General features: G+C 44.7%; 2 protein-coding genes across 5 annotated transcripts; one reads left to right on the top strand and one right to left on the bottom strand.

Moving 5' to 3' along the window:
* Nucleotides 1–1,865: 1,865 nt before the first annotated feature.
* Nucleotides 1,866–13,724, top strand: LOC110496222 (death domain-associated protein 6). 3 transcript variants are annotated; one of them, XR_005037471.1, is made up of 12 exons: nt 1,866–2,117; nt 2,812–3,062; nt 3,476–3,847; nt 4,046–4,177; nt 4,345–4,461; nt 4,765–4,996; nt 9,267–9,436; nt 9,622–9,787; nt 9,934–10,501; nt 10,613–10,745; nt 12,569–12,683; nt 13,020–13,724. XR_005037471.1 is itself a non-coding variant. In XM_036952779.1 (11 exons), the coding sequence occupies exons 1-11, from the start codon at nt 2,027–2,029 to the stop codon at nt 12,626–12,628; spliced, it is 2,292 nt and encodes a 763-aa protein (XP_036808674.1). In that variant the 5' UTR covers nt 1,866–2,026; the 3' UTR covers nt 12,629–13,724. The 3 variants fall into 3 exon arrangements, 2 of the variants coding, with proteins under 2 accessions (XP_036808674.1, XP_036808675.1); XM_036952779.1 differs by having other exon boundaries at nt 12,569–13,724; XM_036952780.1 differs by lacking the exon at nt 1,866–2,117 and adding an exon at nt 2,188–2,325 and having other exon boundaries at nt 12,569–13,724.
* Nucleotides 13,725–14,730: 1,006 nt separating this feature from the next.
* On the bottom strand, nt 14,731–21,006 carry LOC110496221 (zinc finger and BTB domain-containing protein 22). Of its 2 annotated transcripts, none has more exons than XM_021571996.2 (4): nt 20,358–21,006; nt 19,434–19,655; nt 18,336–19,220; nt 14,731–18,205 (listed from the first exon to the last, which is right to left on the bottom strand). In XM_021571996.2, exons 2-4 carry the CDS (start codon nt 19,653–19,655, stop codon nt 17,261–17,263), a joined length of 2,052 nt encoding a protein of 683 aa, XP_021427671.2. In that variant the 5' UTR covers nt 20,358–21,006; the 3' UTR covers nt 14,731–17,260. The 2 variants fall into 2 exon arrangements, with proteins under 2 accessions (XP_021427671.2, XP_021427670.2); XM_021571995.2 differs by having other exon boundaries at nt 19,434–19,660; nt 20,358–21,005.
* Between the last annotated feature and the right edge of the window lie 1,070 nt (nt 21,007–22,076).

Below are 22,076 nucleotides of genomic sequence, written 5' to 3'. Positions count from 1 at the left end.
ACAGCAGTTTTCAGTTCTTTCCACAGATTCTCGATTGGATTCAGGTCTGGACTTTGACTTGGCCATTCTAACACCTGGATATGTTTATTTTTGAACCATTCCATTGTAGATTTTGCTTTATGTTTTGGATCATTGTCTTGTTGGAAGACAAATCTCCGTCCCAGTCTCAGGTCTTTTGCAGACTCCATCAGGTTTTCTTCCAGAATGGTCCTGTATTTGGCTCCATCCATCTTCCCATCAATTTTAACCATCTGCCCTGTCCCTGCTGAAGAAAAGCAGGCCCAAACCATGATGCTGCCACCACCATGTTTGACAGTGGGGATGGTGTGTTCAGCTGTGTTGCTTTTACGCCAAACATAACGTTTTGCATTGTTGCCAAAAAGTTCAATTTTGGTTTCATCTGACCAGAGCACCTTCTTCCACATGTTTGGTGTGTCTCCCAGGTGGCTTGTGGCAAACTTTAAACGACACTTTTTATGGATATCTTTAAGAAATGGCTTTCTTCTTGCCACTCTTCCATAAAGGCCAGATTTGTGCAATATACGACTGATTGTTGTCCTATGGACAGAGTCTCCCACCTCAGCTGTAGATCTCTGCAGTTCATCCAGAGTGATCATGGGCCTCTTGGCTGCATCTCTGATCAGTCTTCTCCTTGTATGAGCTGAAAGTTTAGAGGGACGGCCAGGTCTTGGTAGATTTGCAGTGGTCCGATACTCCTTCCATTTCAATATTATCGCTTGCACAGTGCTCCTTTAAAGCTTGGGAAATCTTTTTGTATCCAAATCCGGCTTTAAACTTCTTCACAACAGTATCTCGGACCTGCCTGGTGTGTTCCTTGTTCTTCATGATGCTCTCTGCGCTTTTAACGGACCTCTGAGACTATCACAGTGCAGGTGCATTTATACGGAGACTTGATTACACACAGGTGGATTGTATTTATCATCAATAGTCATTTAGGTCAACATTGGATCATTCAGAGATCCTCACTGAACTTCTGGAGAGAGTTTGCTGCACTGAAAGTAAAGGGGCTGAATAATTTTGCACGCCCAATTTTTCAGTTTTTGACTTGTTAAAAAAGTTTGAAATTACCAATAAATGTCGTTCCACTTCATGATTGTGTCCCACTTGTTGTTGATTCTTCACAAAAAAATACAGATTTATATCTTTATGTTTGAAGCCTGAAATGTGGCAAAAGGTCGCAAAGTTCAAGGGGGCCGAATACTTTTGCAAGGCACTGTATATATATATAATATATAATAATATATATATAAATGATTGAAACACACGCAGATACACAGGACGAACACAGTCTCAAGGTAGGCAATAAAGAATGGCCTTTTTTTAAATTTTTTTAATTTTTTTTATTACAAGTATAGACTGACAAGTGTATTCAGCCCAAACTCGTCGCTGCTGGAGTTGGCCTAGTTTTAACCATATGGTTGTACTGTCAGTTGCAAGGAGCGCAACTGTATTCGCCTAATCACTTAATCCAAATGAAATACACATTCTTCTTATTTTTTTATGTTAATGCTATCAATATTTATCGTACGAGTCTCAGAAAAACAAAATAACGAATTTGTTTAGGTAAATGCACTATGCAGAAATCGCTCCGCCATTTCATGGTTGCTAAAATTCTAATAGTTTCAGTTTATGTGATAAAACAAGCAAGTATAATATGTAGAAAATCATTTTACCAGTCTATTCTTAAACTGTTGTGAAATATAGTATTTAACAAAAAATATTGTATTTTCAGCTGTTTGAAGCTGGTGTACAAAAACGAAAGTAAAAGACTAAAAAACTTAAGAACAAGAAGCATAGAAATAGCGCACATAGAACAATTCTAGCACTTCTTAAACGTGCTTTCAATGAAGAATGACAGTTCCATAACACACATTTATATGTGAATTTGTTCGGGTCGACCAAAAAGTGACTTATACAGCTTTAAAGAAGCTGACGGGCAAATGTAGACAATTTGGACAAAACACCTGACATGTGAAACTGGAGTAAAGTGAATAGCCAATGATCGATGATGTTACTGAGCGACAACCAACCAACAACCAATGGTAGGCTTGAATGTTCCCGAGCTCTTCGGGGCGAGACATTTCGGTATCAAGCGGGTAAGTTGACTATCATTGTTTTGTCCATAGCTAACCGTCTAACCACGGTCTTAAAACATTAGCTTTATTATATACATCTGCATTTCATACATAAAGATAGTAAAAGTATTTGTTTACATGTTGTCTTTGTCATACCCCTACCATTTTAACCCCGGAGAGATTGGCGCTTTCCTGAGCAGCAGCTAACATTAGCTTGTTGCTAACTGAGGTTAGCGAGCTAGCCAGCCAACAAGGAAACAACAAACACAACAGTGGTGTTTGGAGTGTTTTTGCAGTAAACGTGTTTTTTTTCCTGACAGAAGTTTCAACCAGCTCAAATCTAGTTTAATCAAAAAAATACTTAGTAATTAACTACTTAGCAAGAGTCCTCGACGTTAGCCTAGCATGCTAGCTCAAGTTACTGGCGGTCAGTGTCTGTTTTCGTTGTAGATGAGCCTACAAAATATAAACAATGTTTGTTGTTATAACATTTGTTTTAAATCGTGCTGGTGAAAAGGGACAGGGTGGGGTTTACAATGGATAATAGGTAGCAGTGATGTTTGTGCCTGATCCTGTGTAATTGTCGTATTGTAAAAATGGTTGACCATTCATTGTATTGGATAGACTCACTAAACCAGATGGCATGACAGTGGTATGGTACTTTTGAATTTACCCAAGGCATCATTTTAACACAGTTGTTTTTGCCGTCCCTCAGCAAAGAATAGTCCCTATCTGATGGCGGTTGCCTCAGCAGTAGTGATGGACAGCATTGTAATCCTTGATGATGATGAGGAAGAGGAGAGGCCTCAACCCTCTTCATCCACCTCCTCTAAACCCTCAGCCAATCATCGTACTCCCCCAAAAATCCAACAGCCCGCTCCAACTCACATCACCCAATCTCCTTTTGCCACAGTGAAGAAAGAAAGCCATGTTCTTAAAGCAGAAAACCAGAAGCTATTTACTGAGGTAAGAGTGTACATGGATGGATGGTGGAGATGTTTGGTGCAGTCACATTACAAATATGTCAGTGGAGCTGCAACACTGGAAAGCACAACTACGGCTGTGGCTTTGAGTCTTTGCAGGCTATTAGTCCATCACGATCATGTCAGATCACGGAAATCATAACGAATTTGTGCGTGATCCTTTCGAATTTGGGCTTTCCCACATCACTCTTAATCCGTGTTTTTTCAAATCCCATAGTTTTGCAGGCTTTTGCTCAATCCCAGCACTAACACACCTGATTATAACTCATCTTTAAGCCCATGTATTGAGCAGGAACAAAAGTCTGCAACAACCCTGTGTCCCCCCCAGTGGAAAGATTGAACAACATTCTTCTAAACCCTTCTCCCTCGTTCACTCCCCTCCCTCGCTTTGTTCAGTTTGTAGAGTACTGCTCGGCCCACACACAGGACTGCCCTGAGGTCATGACCTTCCTGCACGCCAAGCACTCAAAGGCCTCGCCGAACTTCCTGGCCTCGGTGGAGTTCCGCAACACGCTGGGCCGCTGCCTGACGCGTGCCCAGGCCCGCCGCACCAAGACCTTTGTCTACATCAACGAGCTGTGCACCGTCCTCAAACAGCACTCGGACAAGAGGAGGCAGACTGTCGTGAAGGTGGAGCCTACCGCCGGGGAGAAGAAGGAGATGAAAGAGGAGGCACCGACAGAGGAGCTACCGTCTACCTCGGGGCAGCAGGAAGAGAAGAACGAGGAGGAGGAGGAGAGGAAGACGAAGAAGGCTTCCCGGAGACAGGTCAGCAGCCCCAAGAATGGACAGAGTCCATGACTACTCTATAGCTTTATTACTCTTCTGCCCAAAGTGTGCACTTGGTCACCCTCAAGGGTTTAAAAGCATTGATTTGGTGTAGATTACTATAATGTTTTGCATCTGATAGTTCATCATAAGGAGCAATGTGCCAGGCATATCTTCATATCTCGCTCGCTCTCTCAGATTGCGTACCTGGAGAACCTGCTGAAGATGTACAATGATGAGATCCGGCGGCTGCAGGAGAAGGAGCTGAGTGTCAACGAGCTAGAAGAGGAGGACTCCAGCTACATCCAGGAGCACAAGCTCAAGCGCAAGGTCAGATCACTGAGGCCTATTGGTTCCAATGGCTCAGTTGGTTGGAGTGTGACGCTTGTAACGCCAGAGCTGTGGGTTTGATTCCTGCTTGAGCCACAACACTAAATGTGTTAACTGTACATGACTTTGATAGATAGAAGCCACTGAAGTCCTCTCTCTCCTCTCAGATGATGAAGATCTATGATAAGCTCTGTGAGCTGAAGGGCTGCAGCAGTCTGACAGGCCGAGTGATCGAGCAGAGGATCCAATACAAAGGGACACGCTACCCTGAGGTCAACAGAAAGGTAACCAACATATTGTTTATTGACAACCCAATGCTTTTTGACCACTGCTAATTTATGTTATATAGACTATGGATGAATATTAGATTTAAAACTAACCCCAGTATGAGATAATATCAAGGAATAGAAATAAATGCATGAAAACAATAACCATTTAAATTGTATTGGTCGCATGCAGATGTTATTGCGGGTGTAGCGAAATGCTTGTGTTCCTAGCAATTGATTTTGCTGTCCTTAGTGTTTGCTCATGGCGATACAGTACACTCTGACCCCTCCTCATCCTGCTCTTCCCACCCCCACTTGCAGATTGAGCGTTTCATCAACAGTCCCGAGGCCCAGCTGAATCCCCCCGACTACACAGACATCCTGCAACATATCCGCCGGGCCAATGAGCGCCACGGCCTCAACCTCAGCAAGAAGCAGCTGACCCAGATCGCTCAGGACGCCTTCCGCGAGACCGGCAACCGCCTACAGGAGAGACGCCACCTCGACATGGTCTACAACTTCGGCTCGCACCTCACAGACCTCTACAAGCCCGGTAAGAGAGCGTAATACACACACCTTTACATTCCTAGTTGGAGCTGTATGTTTCCGTCTGTGCGATGTCTGTCTTTCTGTGTGTGAGAATAAAGAGAATTACACACTAGGCTGGAAATTACGATACGATATTATCACTATACTTATGTGCCGATTTAAAATATGTATTGGGATTCTCATGATTCTATATGTATTATTCGATACTGTGATTTTATTGCGATTCGATGTTTCCAAACATATTGCTCACCATGGGTGTGTTCGTAAATTCGCTCTGGCTATCTACTCAGATTTCTGAGCACTCTCGTTTGAGCATGCCAGAGCGCAGAATAACTGATGAATTCACGAATGTCGGCAAAAACGCATAATTATATTGTTGCCAGCAGCACAGTTACAGTCATCAACACTCTGGATAACATGAAAACAGCCTAACCAGCTCTGCTAGGGCGAGTAAAATGGTCAGTGAGCTGTTCCCACGTTTGTGTCTGGAAGTAGCTAGCCAACGTTAGCCAGTTAGCGTGGGTGCTTGACTGGCATTGTGAGGTCAGAACGCTCAGATCAACCCTACTCCTCGGCCAGAGATTCCAGTGTGCTCTCTGAACGCTATGAATTTACGAACGGACAATCTGACAACGCTCTGAATTTACGAACACCCTGAGGGCACTCTGGCACTCAAAATTGATTACACATTAGGGCGGCAGGTAGCCTAGTGGTTAGAGCATTGGGCCAGTAACCGAAAGGTTGCGACATCGAATCCCAGAGCTGACATGGTAAAAATCTGTTGTTTTGCCTATGAACAAGGCAGTTAACCCACTGTTCCTAGGCTGTCATTGTAAATAAGAATGTCTGTTCTTAACTGACTTGCCTAGTTAAATAAAGGTTTAAAAAAATAAATATATGTATGTGTGTGTGTGTACCCCACACCCTCTGCTGCAGAGAGACATAAATGAGAAACATTGTGTGTGAAGCTGTGAACCTGGTAGTTGACACACAATTACAGAAAGAGTGACACCAGTATGCTGCTTTGTGGATGCTGCTTTGTGGTCAGACTCCGGAGACGGGCACATCGTGCACCACTCCCTAGCATTCTTCTCGCCAATGTCCAGTCTCTTGACAACAAGGTTGATGAAATCCGAGCAAGGGTAGCATTCCAGAGGGACATCAGAGACTGTAACGTTCTTTGCTTCACGGAAACATGGCTCACTGGAGAGACGCTATCGGAGGCGGTGCAGCCAGCGGGTTTCTCCACGCATCGCGCCGACAGAAACAAACATCTTTCTGGTAAGAAGAGGGGCGGGGGCGTATGCCTTATGGCTAACGAGACGTGGTGTGATCACAGAAACATACAGGAACTCAAATCCTTCTGTTCACCTGATTTAGAATTCCTCACAATCAAATGTCGACCGCATTATCTACCAAGAGAATTCTCTTCGATTATAATCACAGCCGTATATATTCCCCCCCAAGCAGACACATCGATGGCTCTGAACGAACTTTATTTGACTCTTTGCAAACTGGAATCCATACATCCTGAGGCTGCATTCATTGTAGCTGGGGATTTTAACAAGGCTAATCTGAAAACAAGACTCCCTAAATTGTATCAGCATATCGATTGCGCAACCAGGGCTGGAAAAACCTTGGATCATTGTTATTCTAACTTCCGCGACGCATATAAGGCCCTGCCCCGCCCTCCTTTCGGAAAAGCTGACCACGACTCCATTTTGCTGATCCCTGCCTACAGACAGAAACTAAAACAAGAAGCTCCCACGCTGAGGTCTGTCCAACGCTGGTCCGACCAAGCTGATTCCACACTCCAAGACTGCTTCCATCACGTGGACTGGGATATGTTTCGTATTGCATCGGATAACAACATTGACGAATACGCTGATTCGGTGTGCGAGTTCATTAGAATGTGCGTTGAAGATGTCGTTCCCATAGCAACGATTAAAACATTCCCTAACCAGAAACCGTGGATTGATGGCAGCATTCGCGTGAAACTGAAAGCGCGAACCACTGCTTTTAATCAGGGCAAGGTGACTGGTAACATGACCGAATACAAACAGTGCAGCTATTCCCTCCGCAAGGCTATCAAACAAGCTAAGCGTCAGTATAGAGAAAAAGTAGAATCTCAATTCAACGGCTCAGACACAAGAGGTATGTGGCAGGGGTCTACAGTCAATCACGGACTACAAGAAGAAAACCAGCCCAGTCACGGACCAGGATGTCTTGCTCCCAGGCAGACTAAATAACTTTTTTGCCCGCTTTGAGGACAATACAGTGCCACTGACACGGCCTGCAACGAAAACATGCGGACTCTCCTTCACTGCAGCCGAGGTGAGTAAAACATTTAAACGTGTTAACCCTCACAAGGCTGCAGGCCCAGACGGCATCCCCAGCCGCGCCCTCAGAGCATACGCAGACCAGCTGGCCGGTGTGTTTACGGACATATTCAATCAATCCCTATATCAGTCTGCTGTTCCCACATGCTTCAAGAGGGCCACCATTGTTCCTGTTCCCAAGAAAGCTAAGGTAACTGAGCTAAACGACTACCGCCCCGCCCCGTAGCACTCACTTCCGTCATCATGAAGTGCTTTGAGAGACTAGTCAAGGACCATATCACCTCCACCCTACCTGACACCCTAGACCCACTCCAATTTGCTTACCGCCCAAATAGGTCCACAGACGATGCAATCTCAACCACACTGCACACTGCCCTAACCCATCTGGACAAGAGGAATACCTACGTGAGAATGCTGTTCATCGACTACAGCTCGGCATTCAACACCATAGTACCCTCCAAGCTCGTCATCAAGCCCTGTGCAACTGGGTACTGGACTTCCTGACGGGCCGCCCCCAGGTGGTGAGGGTAGGCAACAACATCTCCACCCCGCTGATCCTCAACACTGGGGCCCCACAAGGGTGCGTTCTGAGCCCTCTCCTGTACTCCCTGTTCACCCACGACTGCGTGGCCACGCACGCCTCCAACTCAATCATCAAGTTTGCGGACGACACAACAGTGGTAGGCTTGATTACCAACAACGACGAGACGGCCTACAGGGAGGAGGTGAGGGCCCTTGGAGTGTGGTGTCAGGAAAATAACCTCACACTCAACGTCAACAAAACAAAGGAGATGATTGTGGACTTCAGGAAACAGCAGAGGGAACACCCCCCTATCCACATCGATGGAACAGTAGTGGAGAGGGTAGTAAGTTTTCAGTTCCTCGGCATACACATCACAGACAAACTGAATTGGTCCACTCACACAGACAGCATCGTGAAGAAGGCGCAGCAGCGCCTCTTCAACCTCAGGAGGCTGAAGAAATTCGGCTTGTCACCAAAAGCACTCACAAACTTCTACAGATGCACAATCGAGAGCATCCTGGCGGGCTGTATCACCGCCTGGTACAGCAACTGCTCCGCCCACAACCGTAAGGCTCTCCAGAGGGTAGTGAGGTCTGCACAACGCATCACCGGGGGCAAACTACCTGCCCTCCAGGACACCTACACCACCCGATGTTACAGGAAGGCCATAAAGATCATCAAGGACAACAACCACCCGAGCCACTGCCTGTTCACCCCGCTATCATCCAGAAGGCGAGGTCAGTACAGGTGCATCAAAGCTGGGACTGAGAGACTGAAAAACAGCTTCTATCTCAAGGCCATCAGACTGTTAAACAGCCACCACTAACATTGAGTGGCTGCTGCCAACACACCGACTCAACTCCAGCCACTTTAATAATGTGAATTGATGGGAAATGATGTAAAATATATCACTAGCCACTTTAAACAATGCTACCTAATATAATGTTTACATACCCTACATTACTCATCTCATATGTATAAGTATATACTGTACTCTATATCATCTACTGCATCCTTATGTAATACATGTATCACTAGCCACTATGCCGCTTTGTTTACATACTCATCTCATATGTATATACTGTACTCGATACCATCTACTGTATCTTGCCTATGCTGCTCTGTACCATCACTCATTCATATATCTTTATGTACATATTCTTTATCCCCTTACACTGTATAAGACAGTAGTTTTGGAATTGTTAGTTAGATTACTTGTTGGTTATTACTGCATTGTCGGAACTAGAAGCACAAGCATTTCGCTACACTCGCATTAACATCTGCTAACCATGTGTATGTGACAAATAAAATTTGATTTGATTTGAATGTGTGGGAACTATAAGTTGATGGACTACAAAGTCACTAACTCTCTCACTTCCTCCCCCCCTTTTCATTTTGCCCACTCTTACCAGCCACTGACCCTGCCCTGTTGGACCCCACGTTGGCCCGTAAGCTGCGCTCTAACCGGGAGGTGGCTCTCTCCAGCCTGGAGCAGGTCATCTCCAAATACGCCCTGAAGCAGGATGACACAGAGGAGGAGGAGAGGGCTAAACGGATAGAGAGAGAGAGGCAGAAGAAAGAGGTAGGAGGAGGAGAAAGGTGTTGAAGGAGACCAATTTACATTTTAAAAATGTTTTGTAATTCTGACCTGTTGTGGAAAAGCGTTGGCTGACTACATCTGCTTTGAAAATACATGGTATTTAGTTACATAAATTACTATATCTGTCACCACTCACTGTCTGTCTTTTCTGTGTGTGTCAACGGAAGGGTCAGTCATCGGCGCTGGAGGCCACCACAGCCGATGACAATCCCCTGAAGAAGGGAGAGGATGGTGAGGAGCAAGTTGAGGAGGAGGATGATGATGAAGACGACGAGTCGTCTGATCCAGACATCGAGGAGGAGATCCAGGCCAGCAAATCACAAGCAGGGCCAGGTGATGAGGATGATAATTTGCATTTACACGGCACCTTTCTCAAATTCAGTGTTTTAACCCGGTTTATCCTGGGTTTTGGCAACAACATGGAGAAATCAAATTTTAAAAATCTGTTTTCAACTGATTTGGGTTTTCTTTTTTTTCAGAGGATGATGAGGAGGACAACGAAGTAGAGGCAGCAAACAAGAGTGAGAACGAGGTGGATGGTGGGAGTGACAGAGACCAGGATGGAGGAGAGGATGAAGAGAACGCTGAGGTGGACAAAGACTCCGTGATGAGCGGAATCAGCCCCATTTCCCGGGTTGACACCCCACGGATCTCCTCCTTAGTCGACGAATCCCCCACAGACAGCCCCAGCCAATCAGAGGCGATGGAGGTAGACAAGGGGAACGAATCATCCAATACCAACCTGACAAAGGAGGACATTGTTTCCTCCAATCACGTTTCAGCTGTGTCAATAAGCACTAGTGTGGAAACGAAGGACTCCTCAGCCTCCCCCATGGCGGCGAATCAGGTCTCTTTGCCACCGTCACCGGTGCTGATTTCGACCAATGAGGACTCCTGCACGGTCATCACTGAGACGAGGTCAGCGAATTGCAGCCCCAGGCCACCCAGTCCCAAAGACACCTGCAGAGGCAGGAAGAGAAAGAGGAAAGAGGAGGAGGTGAAATCCAGGAAGTCTTACAACGGGGTTCTAAGGCACCACAATGGGAGGTAAGGCTGTAGCACCAAAATGAATGATGGAATAAAAAAATTCCATGGAGATACCTATCCATTTTCAAATGTGGAGACTTGAATGAATGAATTCTCTCTGTCCGTGTGCAGTGACCGTGACCTCCCTCTGGACATGGATGTGGTGACCAGTAGCCCCCTGCAGGCGGACTCCACCAGGGCAGACTCTCCCACCCAGGAGATGGTCACCAGCTCCCAGTGCACCCCGCCTCCCAAGAAAAACAAGGTGAGGGTAAATGATGATTGCTGATGTTTAAGTATCATGACACGACACCTTTTTTCCACGTATGCTCAGCATATCAAACATACAGTGCATTCGGAAAGTTTTCAGCCCCCTTGACTATTTCCACATTTTGTTACGTTACAGCCTTATTCTAAAACGGATTCATGTATTCCCCACCCCCCACCCATCAATCTACACACAATACCCCATAATGACAAAGCGAAAACAGGTTTAATTTAAATAGAATACCTTATTTACATAATTATTCCGACCCTTTGCTATGAGACTCAAAATTAAGCTCAGGTGCATCCTGTTTTCATTGGTCATCCTTGAGGTGTTTCTGCAACTTGATTGGAGTCCACCTGTGGTAAGTTAAATTGATTGGACATGATTTGGAAAGGCACACGCCTGTCCCACAGTTGACAGTGCATGTCCAGTGTTTCTCCTTTTTGCTGTGGTGCTTGCGCCGCAGCAGAATCATTTCCGCCACACAACAACAAAAATATGGAACATGAACAAATATTTCTGCTGAGGCGCATTTTGAGGATGCTAGAACAGTCCACATGTACTTTTCCTCTGCAAACAAAACAAGTAATTCATAGAAAAATCAAACAACCCCATAGAACAGCTTATATATATATATATATATTACACACACACACATATACCTAAATATTCCTCTTGTGGCGCATTCATGTTACAAGTGCTATAGGGAGGGAAACATGCATTCTATGCTGCTGCTACTCTGTTATTATCTATACATAGTCACTTTAACTCTACCTACATGTACATATTACCTCGACACCTGGACAGGGACTCTGTACCGGTACCCCTTGTATATAGCCTCGCTATTATTTACTGCTGTTTTAATTATTTGTTATTCTTATCTTTTGGGGTGTATTTTCTTAACTGCATTGTTAGTTAAGGGCTTGTAAGCATTTCACAGCGCGTGTGACAAATAAAATTTGAATAAACCAAGATTGAACTCTTTGGCATGATGGCCAAGCCTCACGTCTGGAGGAAACCTGGCACCATCCCTACGGTGAAGCATGGTGGTGGTAGCATCATACTGTGGGGATGTTTTTCAGCTACAGGTACTGGGGGACTAGTCGGTATCGAGGGAAAGATGAACAGAGCAAAGTACAGAGAGATCCTTGATTGAAAACCTGCTCCAGACCTCTCAGAACCTCAGACTAGGGTGAAGGTTCACCTTCCAACAGGACAACGACCCTAAGCACGCAGACAAGACAAAGCAGGAGTGGTTTCGGGACAAGTCTCTGAATGTCCTTGAGTGGCCCAGCCAGAGCCCAGACTTGAACCCTATCTAACATCTCTGGAGAGACCTGAAAATAGCTGTGCAGCAACGCTCCCCATCCAACCTAACAGAGCTTGAGGCTCTGCAGAGAAGAATGGGAGAAACTCCCCAAATACAGGTGTGCCAAGCTTGTAGCGTCATACCCAAGAAGACTCGAGGCTGTAATCGCTGCCAAAGGTTCTTCAACAAAATACTGAGTAAAGGGTCTGAATACTTATGTAAAAGTGATATTTCGGTTTACTTTTTATAAATTTGCAAACATTTCTAAACTTGTTTTTCTTTGTCATTATGGGGTATTGTGTGTCGATTGAGGGGGACAATTGAATCAATTTTACAATAAGATTGTAACAAAATGTGGGGAAAGTCAATGGATCAGAATACTTTGAATGCAGTGTGTGTGTGTCATGCTCTAACTCCACTGCCATGACATATCACCAAACATTTTTGTGATGACGTCACTTGTGTACACTATACAAACCTCTTAACAATCTCCACTTTGTGTCATTTTCAGGTCAACGTGGCCACTCAATGTGACCCGGACGAAGTGATCGTCCTATCGGACTCGGAATGACCTCTGCCCCAACCCTACTGGGTGTTCAGGCTTCCCATTGCTAGCCTGGAACCAGGTCTGTTTATGCCGCACAAACAGATCTGGGACCAGGCCATCCCATTACTGCCTCTTGACTTCCAAATCAGTGCCTGCTAATGTGAACTCTTGAAAATGCACACATTTTCAGATGGGAGAGAGCAAACTTTTCATTACAAATTGAAACTGGCAATGGACGTGGTAGTTTACCACCAGTGTTTACATTTTGTATTTATATGCCAATTTTTGCCCAGCGTCTGGATTGTGTGAGGGAGCAGTATCACGTCAGGTTATTTTTGTATTTTAGCTGTAAAAATGAGTTCAATTAGATATTATTTTACCCGTTTTTATATATTTCTTTTGTCAATCCTTTTAGGTGGGTGAATGAATGGGTGTCTGTTCGTATTCTAGAATGCCGGCAATAGAAGATGAACCAGCGGAACACCGAAGTACTGTATCATAGATTTTATACAGAGCCAATACACAATCTACATGTCCAACTGTCAGCGTAATCATGGATCATTTGCTGTGTCCACGTAGTGCAAACTAATGGCCTGAACAACGCTATTTCTCTCAAGTAGTTACAAGAGCAACTTGGTGGCAGATTGGCCATTTGTGTTCAAGGTGCCAAATGAACATAATTGAGCAGATGCATTGACGTAAACTGCCAGGTACAGCTTTGCGTTAACGTGAAATGTAGTGCAGTGTCCTACTTTATGCAGGCATAACCCCCCCCCTGAAGAAATGTTCACATTGACTTCGCAGAAATAGCTGTGTTCATGCTGATGGGTGTTGTTGTAGGGGAAGTTCATCTCGGCATGTAGTAAGCAGGTAGGTGTTTAGGTTGATTTTGCATCAAAGGAACGTTCATAGCGCCTCTTGCTTGAGACTGCAAACGGTGTTAATGATTTAATCAGACTCATTCTTTTTCAAACCTCCCTAAGACACTGATTGGATTCCGTTGTTTTGACCAATTCAAGAGGGTTACGGGGAAGGTCACTTATTTGTTTTCTAATTTTCCTTTTAGTACACTGAGAAGCAAAGATCACATTTCCTTTTAAATAAACTTTGATAAATGAAAGTGCTTTGTGGTAACTCATTTAAAGCAATTAGGTAAGTTGTCCTTGCAAGCAAAGCGCCACATTGTTGCCCAACGTTGTTGAACAAGGCAGATAGATTTTCCATGAATAAAGCCAACGTGGAATTAGTAATCACATGTCAGAAATGTGTGTTTGTTCTACATACCATATTTCTATCTGAACACTCCACAGGTGTTTTGTGGGTAAAGGCATAGAAAAACATTAATTGTACATTTGGAAATGCGAAAACAGATTACAGAAATTGACTTTATACTTATTTAACTTGGCAAGTCTATTAAGAACAATGTGTGCTTTGTGGACCTAGATCCAACCCTGGGGGGGGGTCATTTTTGCAAAAAATGACATACCCAAATTCAACAAAATGTGACTGGTAGAACGGGTGCTGTATGTGGAGGATGAGGGTTGCAGTAGGTATCTCAGAAGGGAGTGAGACTTGAGGGTTTTATAAATAAGCATCAGTGATGTGTTCTATAAGGAGCCTTGGTGGCAAATCGGATGGCCAAATGGTAAATAACATCTAGCCTCTCGGGAGCACCTTTACCTGACGATCTATAAATTACATCTTCCTAATCTAGCATGGGTAGGATGGTCACCCAAATCAGGGTTAGTTTGTCAGCTGGGGTGAAAGAGGAGCGATTACGATAGAGGAAACCAAGTCTAGATTGAACCTTAGCCTGCAGCTTGGACATGTGCTGGGATAAGGATGGTGTACTGTCTAGCCATACTCCCAAGTATGAGATGACTACCTCAAGCTCTAAACCCTCAGAGGTAGTAATCACACCTGTGGGGAGAGGGGCATTCTTACCGAACCACATGACCTTTGTTTTGGAGGTGTTCAGAACAAGGTTAAGGGCAGAGTAATCTTGCTGGACACAAAGCTTTGTTGTAGAGCATTCAACATCAAATCTGTGGAGGGGGCAGTTTAGTACAAGACTGTATAAAGACAAATGTAACATAGATCACACATGGGAACAAGGCACAGCTTGCTAAATTACACCAGGTATTTTATTTAGCCTTTTGATAAAGATCACATTGATGTACTTGGCCTAAAGTAACAATGTCTAAGAAAGACTTGCGCCTCGCTCACACCGACTGCGCCATTGTGTTTTGGTACACCAGAAGTACATTCATTTCCAATGGAACACTGCGTTTGCCTTGCAACATGGCAGTTGCAGTGCGTTCTGTGTGGTGCATATGTTGGATTTATCGAACGTATGCATAAAATGGTATGCGTAGAAGGCTTGACAGACATTATAGAAGGTGAATGTTGAACTTTTGTTGCACACGTCGATGATGCTGCGCAATGACGCTGTAGGTGTGATCGAAGGCATTAGGCAACAACTCCGGTTCCACACGCATGTGCAACAACAATCGTGTTCAATATCAAATAATGTAACCCAAAATATGCACTATTCAGAAGTTAAACAGTATATTTCAGACCTAGTGTACAGTAGCAACAAGCTTTCTATATTTTAACCTCACAATTTTTCCCTTTATGAAAAAAAGGTATTTATCCTGCCATAAAGATGACAACTGGATACTGGCTGTTAAGTGTCATACAATAGTACAGACTAAGATCAACTGATGAAAATGTGTTACATGAAGTTGAATCCTTTTATGTGATGTAAATGCTATGAAATGCAGCCAGGAAAGTTATTGAACAGACCTCTATTGAAACCATACTGTAAAGTCTTGAAACAGTCCATGGAATTCCTTTTCAATCTCACAAATAGCAGCCAACTTGAGAATTAGGAGGGAGTCAATACGAAACTCACTATTGACCAAAAGCACTTTCTCTATAAACAGTGGTGTTTGAAATTGACACCCTTGATCATGAGAAAAATGACTAAAATATTTTAAATACTGAGCTATATTATATGCTAATACAATGCTAAGAGACATCCATTTTGTTTAATATTTTTTTTCCCTCAAAAGGTAGGGGTAAAAATGGACACCCCTGTTTTTGATACACCTTGTGAGGATAATGACATTGAGCTGTTTCATGAGATTGGAGAACACATTGGGAGGGATCTTAGACCATTCCTCCATACAGAATCTTTCCAGATCCTTAGTCTGCGCTTATGGACTGCCCTTTTCTGTCTGGAGACAGATGGCCATTTCTTTGTGGATTTTGATGTGTGCTTGGGGTTATTGTCTCACTGGAAGATCCAGTTGTGGCGAAGTTTCCTCCTCCTGGCCAAAATGTCCTGGTACTGGGTCAAGCTCAACTCTCAGTCTCCGGATTTGAAACCCAATTGAAGAGGGCAGTCCATAAGCGCAGACGAAGGATATCAAGGATGTGGAAGAGTTTTGAATGGAGGAATGTTCCAAAAATCCCTCCCAAAGTGTTCAACAACTCATAAAACATTTTAGAAAAAGGCTCTGTGCAGTTATCCTCACAAGGTGGGGTATTGAAAAAAGGGGTGTCAGGAGTAAAATGATTATGTTTGAGACTTTTAAGACAATCTTTCTCTGAGCAATTGTATTAGTATAAAATAATATTTCAAATTCTTTTGCATACAATATAGCTCAGTATTAACATTTATACTCATTTTTTATCAAGGGTGTCTATTTTCAGACCCTACACCCACTGTATGTTCTAGTAAGGCAGTCAAATTAAGTATATAAATTAGTGTTAAATAGTTAAATATTCCCTATTTGATAAATCTAAACATATCTTTCATTATATACACTTAGTTTACACTCACTTCAAATGCAATTTCCTCAACTGCTGCAATCATGACATTTTACCACATGATTTAACAGATAAGCACACGAAGACTACAAGCAACAAGTTTTTCTCCTGAATAAAAACATAACCACAACCTTCATAGAAGGTAAAACCCTGGTAAAAACATACAGAATCCTGGTGGATACAGCTTTCTTGAGCCTGCCTACTGTTAATAGTACTCACTGTCTCGAGGCATGCATTGGAATTTGGCAGTTTGAGTAAGGAATGATCCGTAAGTAACCCAAGTGTCAGACTGTAATGCTTTGTTGTCTACGATCAATATTAAATGATGACTTGTAAACACACTATACACTTTATAGTTTTGCACCTATCATAATGGGAGCAGATTAGTAAGTGATGTAATACTGTACCGTAACACTGGAATTGGACATTGAACACATCACCCATGTGGAAGGGCATCCTGTGAAACAAGACCGCAGTACTGCAAGGGTCTTCTTCACAGACACTTACTTGAAATGCACTCATTCCCTGGCAGAACAAAGTGTAGAATATTGTAGAACACATCACTTGCAACTTTCCTCTCTATTTCTAGTTTAGACTTTGCCAAAAGTGTTGTTGGTGAGTCATTATCTCTTTTGATTTTTGGTTTTCTTACTGGCATGTGCCACAAAACAGTCATACAGAGAATAACCTTGACATGTCCAGTACACTGAACTGTACAATGGTCCATAGCCATTTTCCAAGGAGGGGCACTTTCCAGAGGTCATTGGAATACCTCTCCAAAGCCCCTTGTCTTAAACACACAAATGGTGTTCACCCGTTTGGTCAAGTGACACTATCATTATCACCAACCTCAGACACTTCCTCCTCACACCCACCTTGGCTGACCCCCAGACCAAACACAGAACCTTGACCCTGCAACACGCTCGGAGAGTTGACCCCTAAGTGCGCTCCTGCACTGGCCATGGTCAGGCAAGAGACGGCATTGCTGCTGCTACCTGTACTGGAATGATGTGGCGACAAGACAGAGATCCCAGTCCTGCCACCAACGGCATCTTGACTGGCCGAGAGGGGGAGATGAGAGAGGTGCTGAGGGGAGACGCCATCAGTGCGGTCGGACCCTCCCCCATCCTCGCGCCTGCCAGCCGCCCCGCCACGTCTCTCGCAGTGGGAGCGGTGCCTCATGTAGCTGTCGCGCCACATGAACTTCTTGCCGCAGCCGTGGCAGTCGTAGGGCTTGAGCCCCGTGTGGGTCTTCATATGCTCCGTCAGGTGGTGCTTCATCTTGAACTTCTTGGCGCAGACGGGGCAGTTGAAGGGACGCAGGTCCAGGTGCATGTTGATGTGGCGGTCGCGCATGCTCTTGTGGGTGAAGGTCTTTCCACAGTGGCACATGAACACTTTCCCTGAACCCCCGCCACCACCCCCATCCAGTCCATCTATGCCACCGCCCAAACCCCCCTGTGCTGACAAATGGACCGCTCCATGCTCTAAGTTTGGCCCTTTAAATGGTGCCCCAGCCATGCCTATTCCTATGGGTTGAGAGGAGTCTAAAGAGGATTGGCTGTACATGAGGATCTGGTTGCCTTGCATGTCTATGGGAAAGAGCTGAGCTCTAGCAGCAGCAGCAGACTGGACTTGGCCGAGTAGGGCAGAAACAGCTCTGCCACCACTCTGACCAGCACTGTCATGAAGGTGCTGTGGGGGAGTCTGGTCCATCAAACCACTGTCAAACTTGAGGTAATCTTCAGAAGATTGGCAGTAATCCATCTATGAGAAAAACTGATTCAGTTTGGTAACGATCCAAAAATACAGAAACTGACAGTTGTCCTCCTGATAAGTTAGAATGGTAAGTAGCCACATACACAGACAAACATTTCGCATCAAGGGTTTGACTAACCTGTGTCTCCATCTCATGGTCCGCTCTGCTCCTCAGCTCTCCAGACAGAGTCCTGACATTGGATATGTTGAACGTCCTCTCCCTCTCCCTCAACATCTCCAACTCTCTCTCCTCTTCCTCATCTGGCCCTTCCTCCCCCGACACCACAATCAGGTCATCGTCCTGTGGTCTCTCCGTCTTCACCACCAACCACTGCTTCCGGGGCATGATGCTGGGCTGGCTGTAGGTGGGTCGCTTCTGGAGAGGGGAGGCGTCCCCGTCTTGGTAGGACGACACTCCGAAGCTGTCGCTGACTCCAACCTCTTGGTCCGAGACAGAGGTTGTCCGTTTCCTCCTGCTGCTCCCTTGCTTCCTATGGTACAGGAGCTCTTCTTCATCCTCCTCTTCGATCAGGAAGGCCTCCTCGGCCCCAGAAGGGGTGCAGTAGCTGGGAGTGGCGTTCACGCCTTCCTGCCCTGCAGCTCCAGCTGCCCCCCCTCCGAAGTTGACATCTCTGGGGCTGAAGTAGTTGGTGCTGCTGGGAGACTGGCTCTCACTCAGGGACGGGCGGCTGGGAGGGTGAGGGGCTGCCTGGGTGTTGCTTCCACCTGCTTGGGCACTCCCAGCCCCTAGGGAGCTTTCACTGCTACTGCATCCAGGGTTCCCCTGCACTCCCTCAATGACCCCCTGGGATGCGCTACCCACCACCCGCCCCTCTTTGAGGAGCTCTGTGCACTTGTCCACGATGTGCCACATCTGCAGCACGCTGCCCACGGTGAGGTAGTTGACGATGTCTTCGCGGAGCATGCGCAGCTGGCCCGTGTAGGCGCAGCTCAGGACGCTCTCGAACGCCAGCGGGTCCATGACGGCAGGGATGGAGACAGTGGACATGTTCTTCAAGAGCACCTGGGGGGGGGGGGGGGGGGGGGGACAGTTAATGATGGCTGGTGACATCCCAATGCACAAAATCAAGGTTATCGTAAGCTCTCACTTTAGTGCAGCAAGTTGCATAGTGCCATAGGCCCTGGATGAAAACTGAGACACTATCAGAGGCTGTTAGAGTTAAACTAAGTTCAGTCTGGCTCTGCAACGCACCAGCAAGCAGAACAAGACACACACCTGGTCGTGAAAGTAGGGTGAGGATGCAGCTAGCACGCAGCGGTGAGCCTTGAACACCTTCCCCTGGACCTGGATGGAGAGGTCACAGAGCTGGCCCTCCTCACGCTGCCGATTCAGGCTGTCCAGTACAGACGCCTGGGAGCTGGGGAAGCACACCTGGACCACCGAGCCAGAGGGGGCACCTGAGCTGCTACAGCCCTGCCCCATTGACAGAGAATGCATCTAAGCTTTTGAAGAGATGGAAAGTTAAGTTTGTGACAGAATAATTCAAAGGCCACGTTATATCAAGTGGTGGATGAATGTTTTATATCCTTTCATTTACCTACAAGTAGGCAGTTTTCCTAAGATTGACCCTTTATTAGTGCTTATTAATGCCTACCACAAAACATTGTTCAACCACATTCCCGAAACAGTATTATGAAATTGCACTAGGTGGTCAATCAACCAATCAAAACTAATGTAATGTAAGCTAAGCTTTACAGATCACAACCGATTATTTCTTATAATACATTGACTCAAATTTCTCTGAATGACAGACACTACCTTGAGACTCAAAAACATGTATTAACATTTTGCTGGGGTTAATGTTACAGACTACAGATTGGTTCTATAAATCAAAGTTGTCACATGCATAGCAAAATAACAGATAGCAATGCAATTATTCTAACCAGCTAGCATTTGTAGCCAATCTAGCTAGCTAGTAGTAAAGCATGCTGGTGTGTAAACAGTCTGCGCCGGTGGACATGCGTTGAAAAGGCAGTGTTTTGAGTTTCTCTCGTTACAAAGCATAGTAATTTTCAAGCTCTTAATCGTGAGAGCATCATTTAGCTACAACTAAAAACTGCCTTCAATGTCTATCTACTGGTAGCTAGCTAACATTGGCTTGTTAAAACGGATCTAGCTAGCAAGCTAAACACAACTTACCGTTTCAGAATGTGCACCTTTGAAACAATTATGTCAAGCCAGACTCTATACCGACAAGCTACCCTCTCTCCGTTGTTTACATATACATTTCCAATGGTATGATTTGTTTTCCATCGTGTTTTGCATACAACCCATCATGCGCCGCCTTTGAAGAAATGCCAGACGACTAAAAAAGTAGCAGGGTTGTCTCGATTACCGACTAGACACTGGAGGTAGCATAGCAACCAAGCTAATTCAACCTCTTGTGGCGTTTAGTGAAAGTGGTCAAATAAGAGGTTAGTTCATTAAACCAGATGTATACTGGACAAAAATATAAACGCAAAAATTTCAAAGACTTTACTGAGTTACAGTTCAAGGAAATCAGTCAAATAAATTCATTAGGCCCTAATCTATAGATTTCACATGACTGGGAATACAGATACGCATCTGTTGGTCACAGTTACTTTAAAAAACTAGAGGCGTGGATCAGAAAACCAGTCAGTATCTGGTGTGACCATTTGCCTCATGCAGCATGACACATCTAGACTCGATCAGGCTGTTTGTTGCTTGTGGAATATTGTCCCACTCCTCTTCAATGGCTATGCGAAATTGCTGGATATTGGCGGGAACTGGAACACACTGTCGTACACGTCAAACCAGGGAATCCCAAACATGCTCTATGGGTAACATGTCTAGTGACCCCTCAAGTGGATGGATTATTTTGGCAAAGGAGAAATTAACAGGGATGTAAACAAATTTGTGCCCAACATTTGAGAGAAATCATCTTTTTGTGTAAATGGAAAATTTCTAGGATATTTTATTTCAGCATGTGAAACATGGGACCAACACTTTACATGTTGCGTTTATATTTTTGTGGATATAATGAGATGCTCATATCTCCGCCCTAGGCGGGAAGGCTTGCGGCAAGTTTAGGTCTGCATATTAAACCCATAGAAACACATTGGGCTTATTTTGAACATATTTAGTGGAGAGTGAGCGCTCTCACTTCGCCTCTTCCTCTCTGAATAAATTGTATTTCAGTTTAACCTCTCTGAAACAGATCTGGAAGGTAACATTATCAGACGAAATAACCATTCTGCTTAGCGGGGGAGATTTTAGCATGTGAATCTTGGTGGGGCAAACAAATGTTTATGCATGCCAGCAAAGCCACAACACTAAACAATACATTCATTGCGCTATAACCGTGACAAAACAGTGCCGACAAACTGTTGGGACAGCTTTATGTAGGCCCTAACAGTAGAGCTTTCTTTTCAGCACCATGGAGTGAATCCTTACACCTGGCTATCAGCAGAGCCTTGTCTGGCAGCGAAACAGTTAATTCAGCCTCATTTACTGCCTTTTTGAAAAACAAAGCTGATATGGCTGACTTGATTAAACAAATGTGGTTTCTACTGACAGTTAAGATGTACAGACTATGGTATAAGGGGACGGCGAGCAGATAAGAGGCGATCCGTAATTTCGATTAAGACGTTAATGCTAGGACAGACGTAGTCAATAACTATTTGTTCAGCTTTTGAAATCTACAGCGACAGAATTCAGAACATGGTTCATCCTTGCAGTATTCTCCCTGTACACCAAGCCAGAACCGTAGGATAAATAAATGGGGGCATATAAACAGACTAGGAAAGCTCTTACAATATTCAATGATTACATTTCTCTAAAACAGGCTATAGGCTACATCTGCAACATCAAGTCAGAACAGTAGGCTAAATTATTAGG

The sequence above is a fragment of the Oncorhynchus mykiss genome, chromosome 18 (genome assembly GCF_013265735.2).
Source record: "Oncorhynchus mykiss isolate Arlee chromosome 18, USDA_OmykA_1.1, whole genome shotgun sequence".
In the NCBI taxonomy this organism is placed as follows: domain Eukaryota; kingdom Metazoa; phylum Chordata; class Actinopteri; order Salmoniformes; family Salmonidae; genus Oncorhynchus; species Oncorhynchus mykiss.
The sequence above is the reverse complement of the archived record's forward strand: the minus strand, read 5'-3'. Positions and strand labels throughout refer to the sequence as shown.

Bases quoted from the DNA above. Each gene is read 5' to 3' on its own strand.
- LOC110496222 (XM_036952779.1), top strand. From the start codon at position 2,027: ATGATGTTACTGAGCGACAACCAACCAACAACCAATGGTAGGCTTGAA. The intron at 2,118-2,811 runs GTAAGTTGACTA...GCCGTCCCTCAG, and splicing joins GACATTTCGGTATCAAGCGG to CAAAGAATAGTCCCTATCTG. The intron at 10,746-12,568 runs GTGAGGGTAAAT...TGTCATTTTCAG, and splicing joins CGCCTCCCAAGAAAAACAAG to GTCAACGTGGCCACTCAATG.
- LOC110496221 (XM_021571996.2), bottom strand. From the start codon at position 19,655: ATGCATTCTCTGTCAATGGGGCAGGGCTGTAGCAGCTCAGGTGCCCCC. The intron at 19,221-19,433 runs GTGTGTGTCTTG...CCCCCCCCCCAG, and splicing joins CACCCTACTTTCACGACCAG to GTGCTCTTGAAGAACATGTC. The intron at 18,206-18,335 runs GTTAGTCAAACC...TTTTTCTCATAG, and splicing joins ACCATGAGATGGAGACACAG to ATGGATTACTGCCAATCTTC.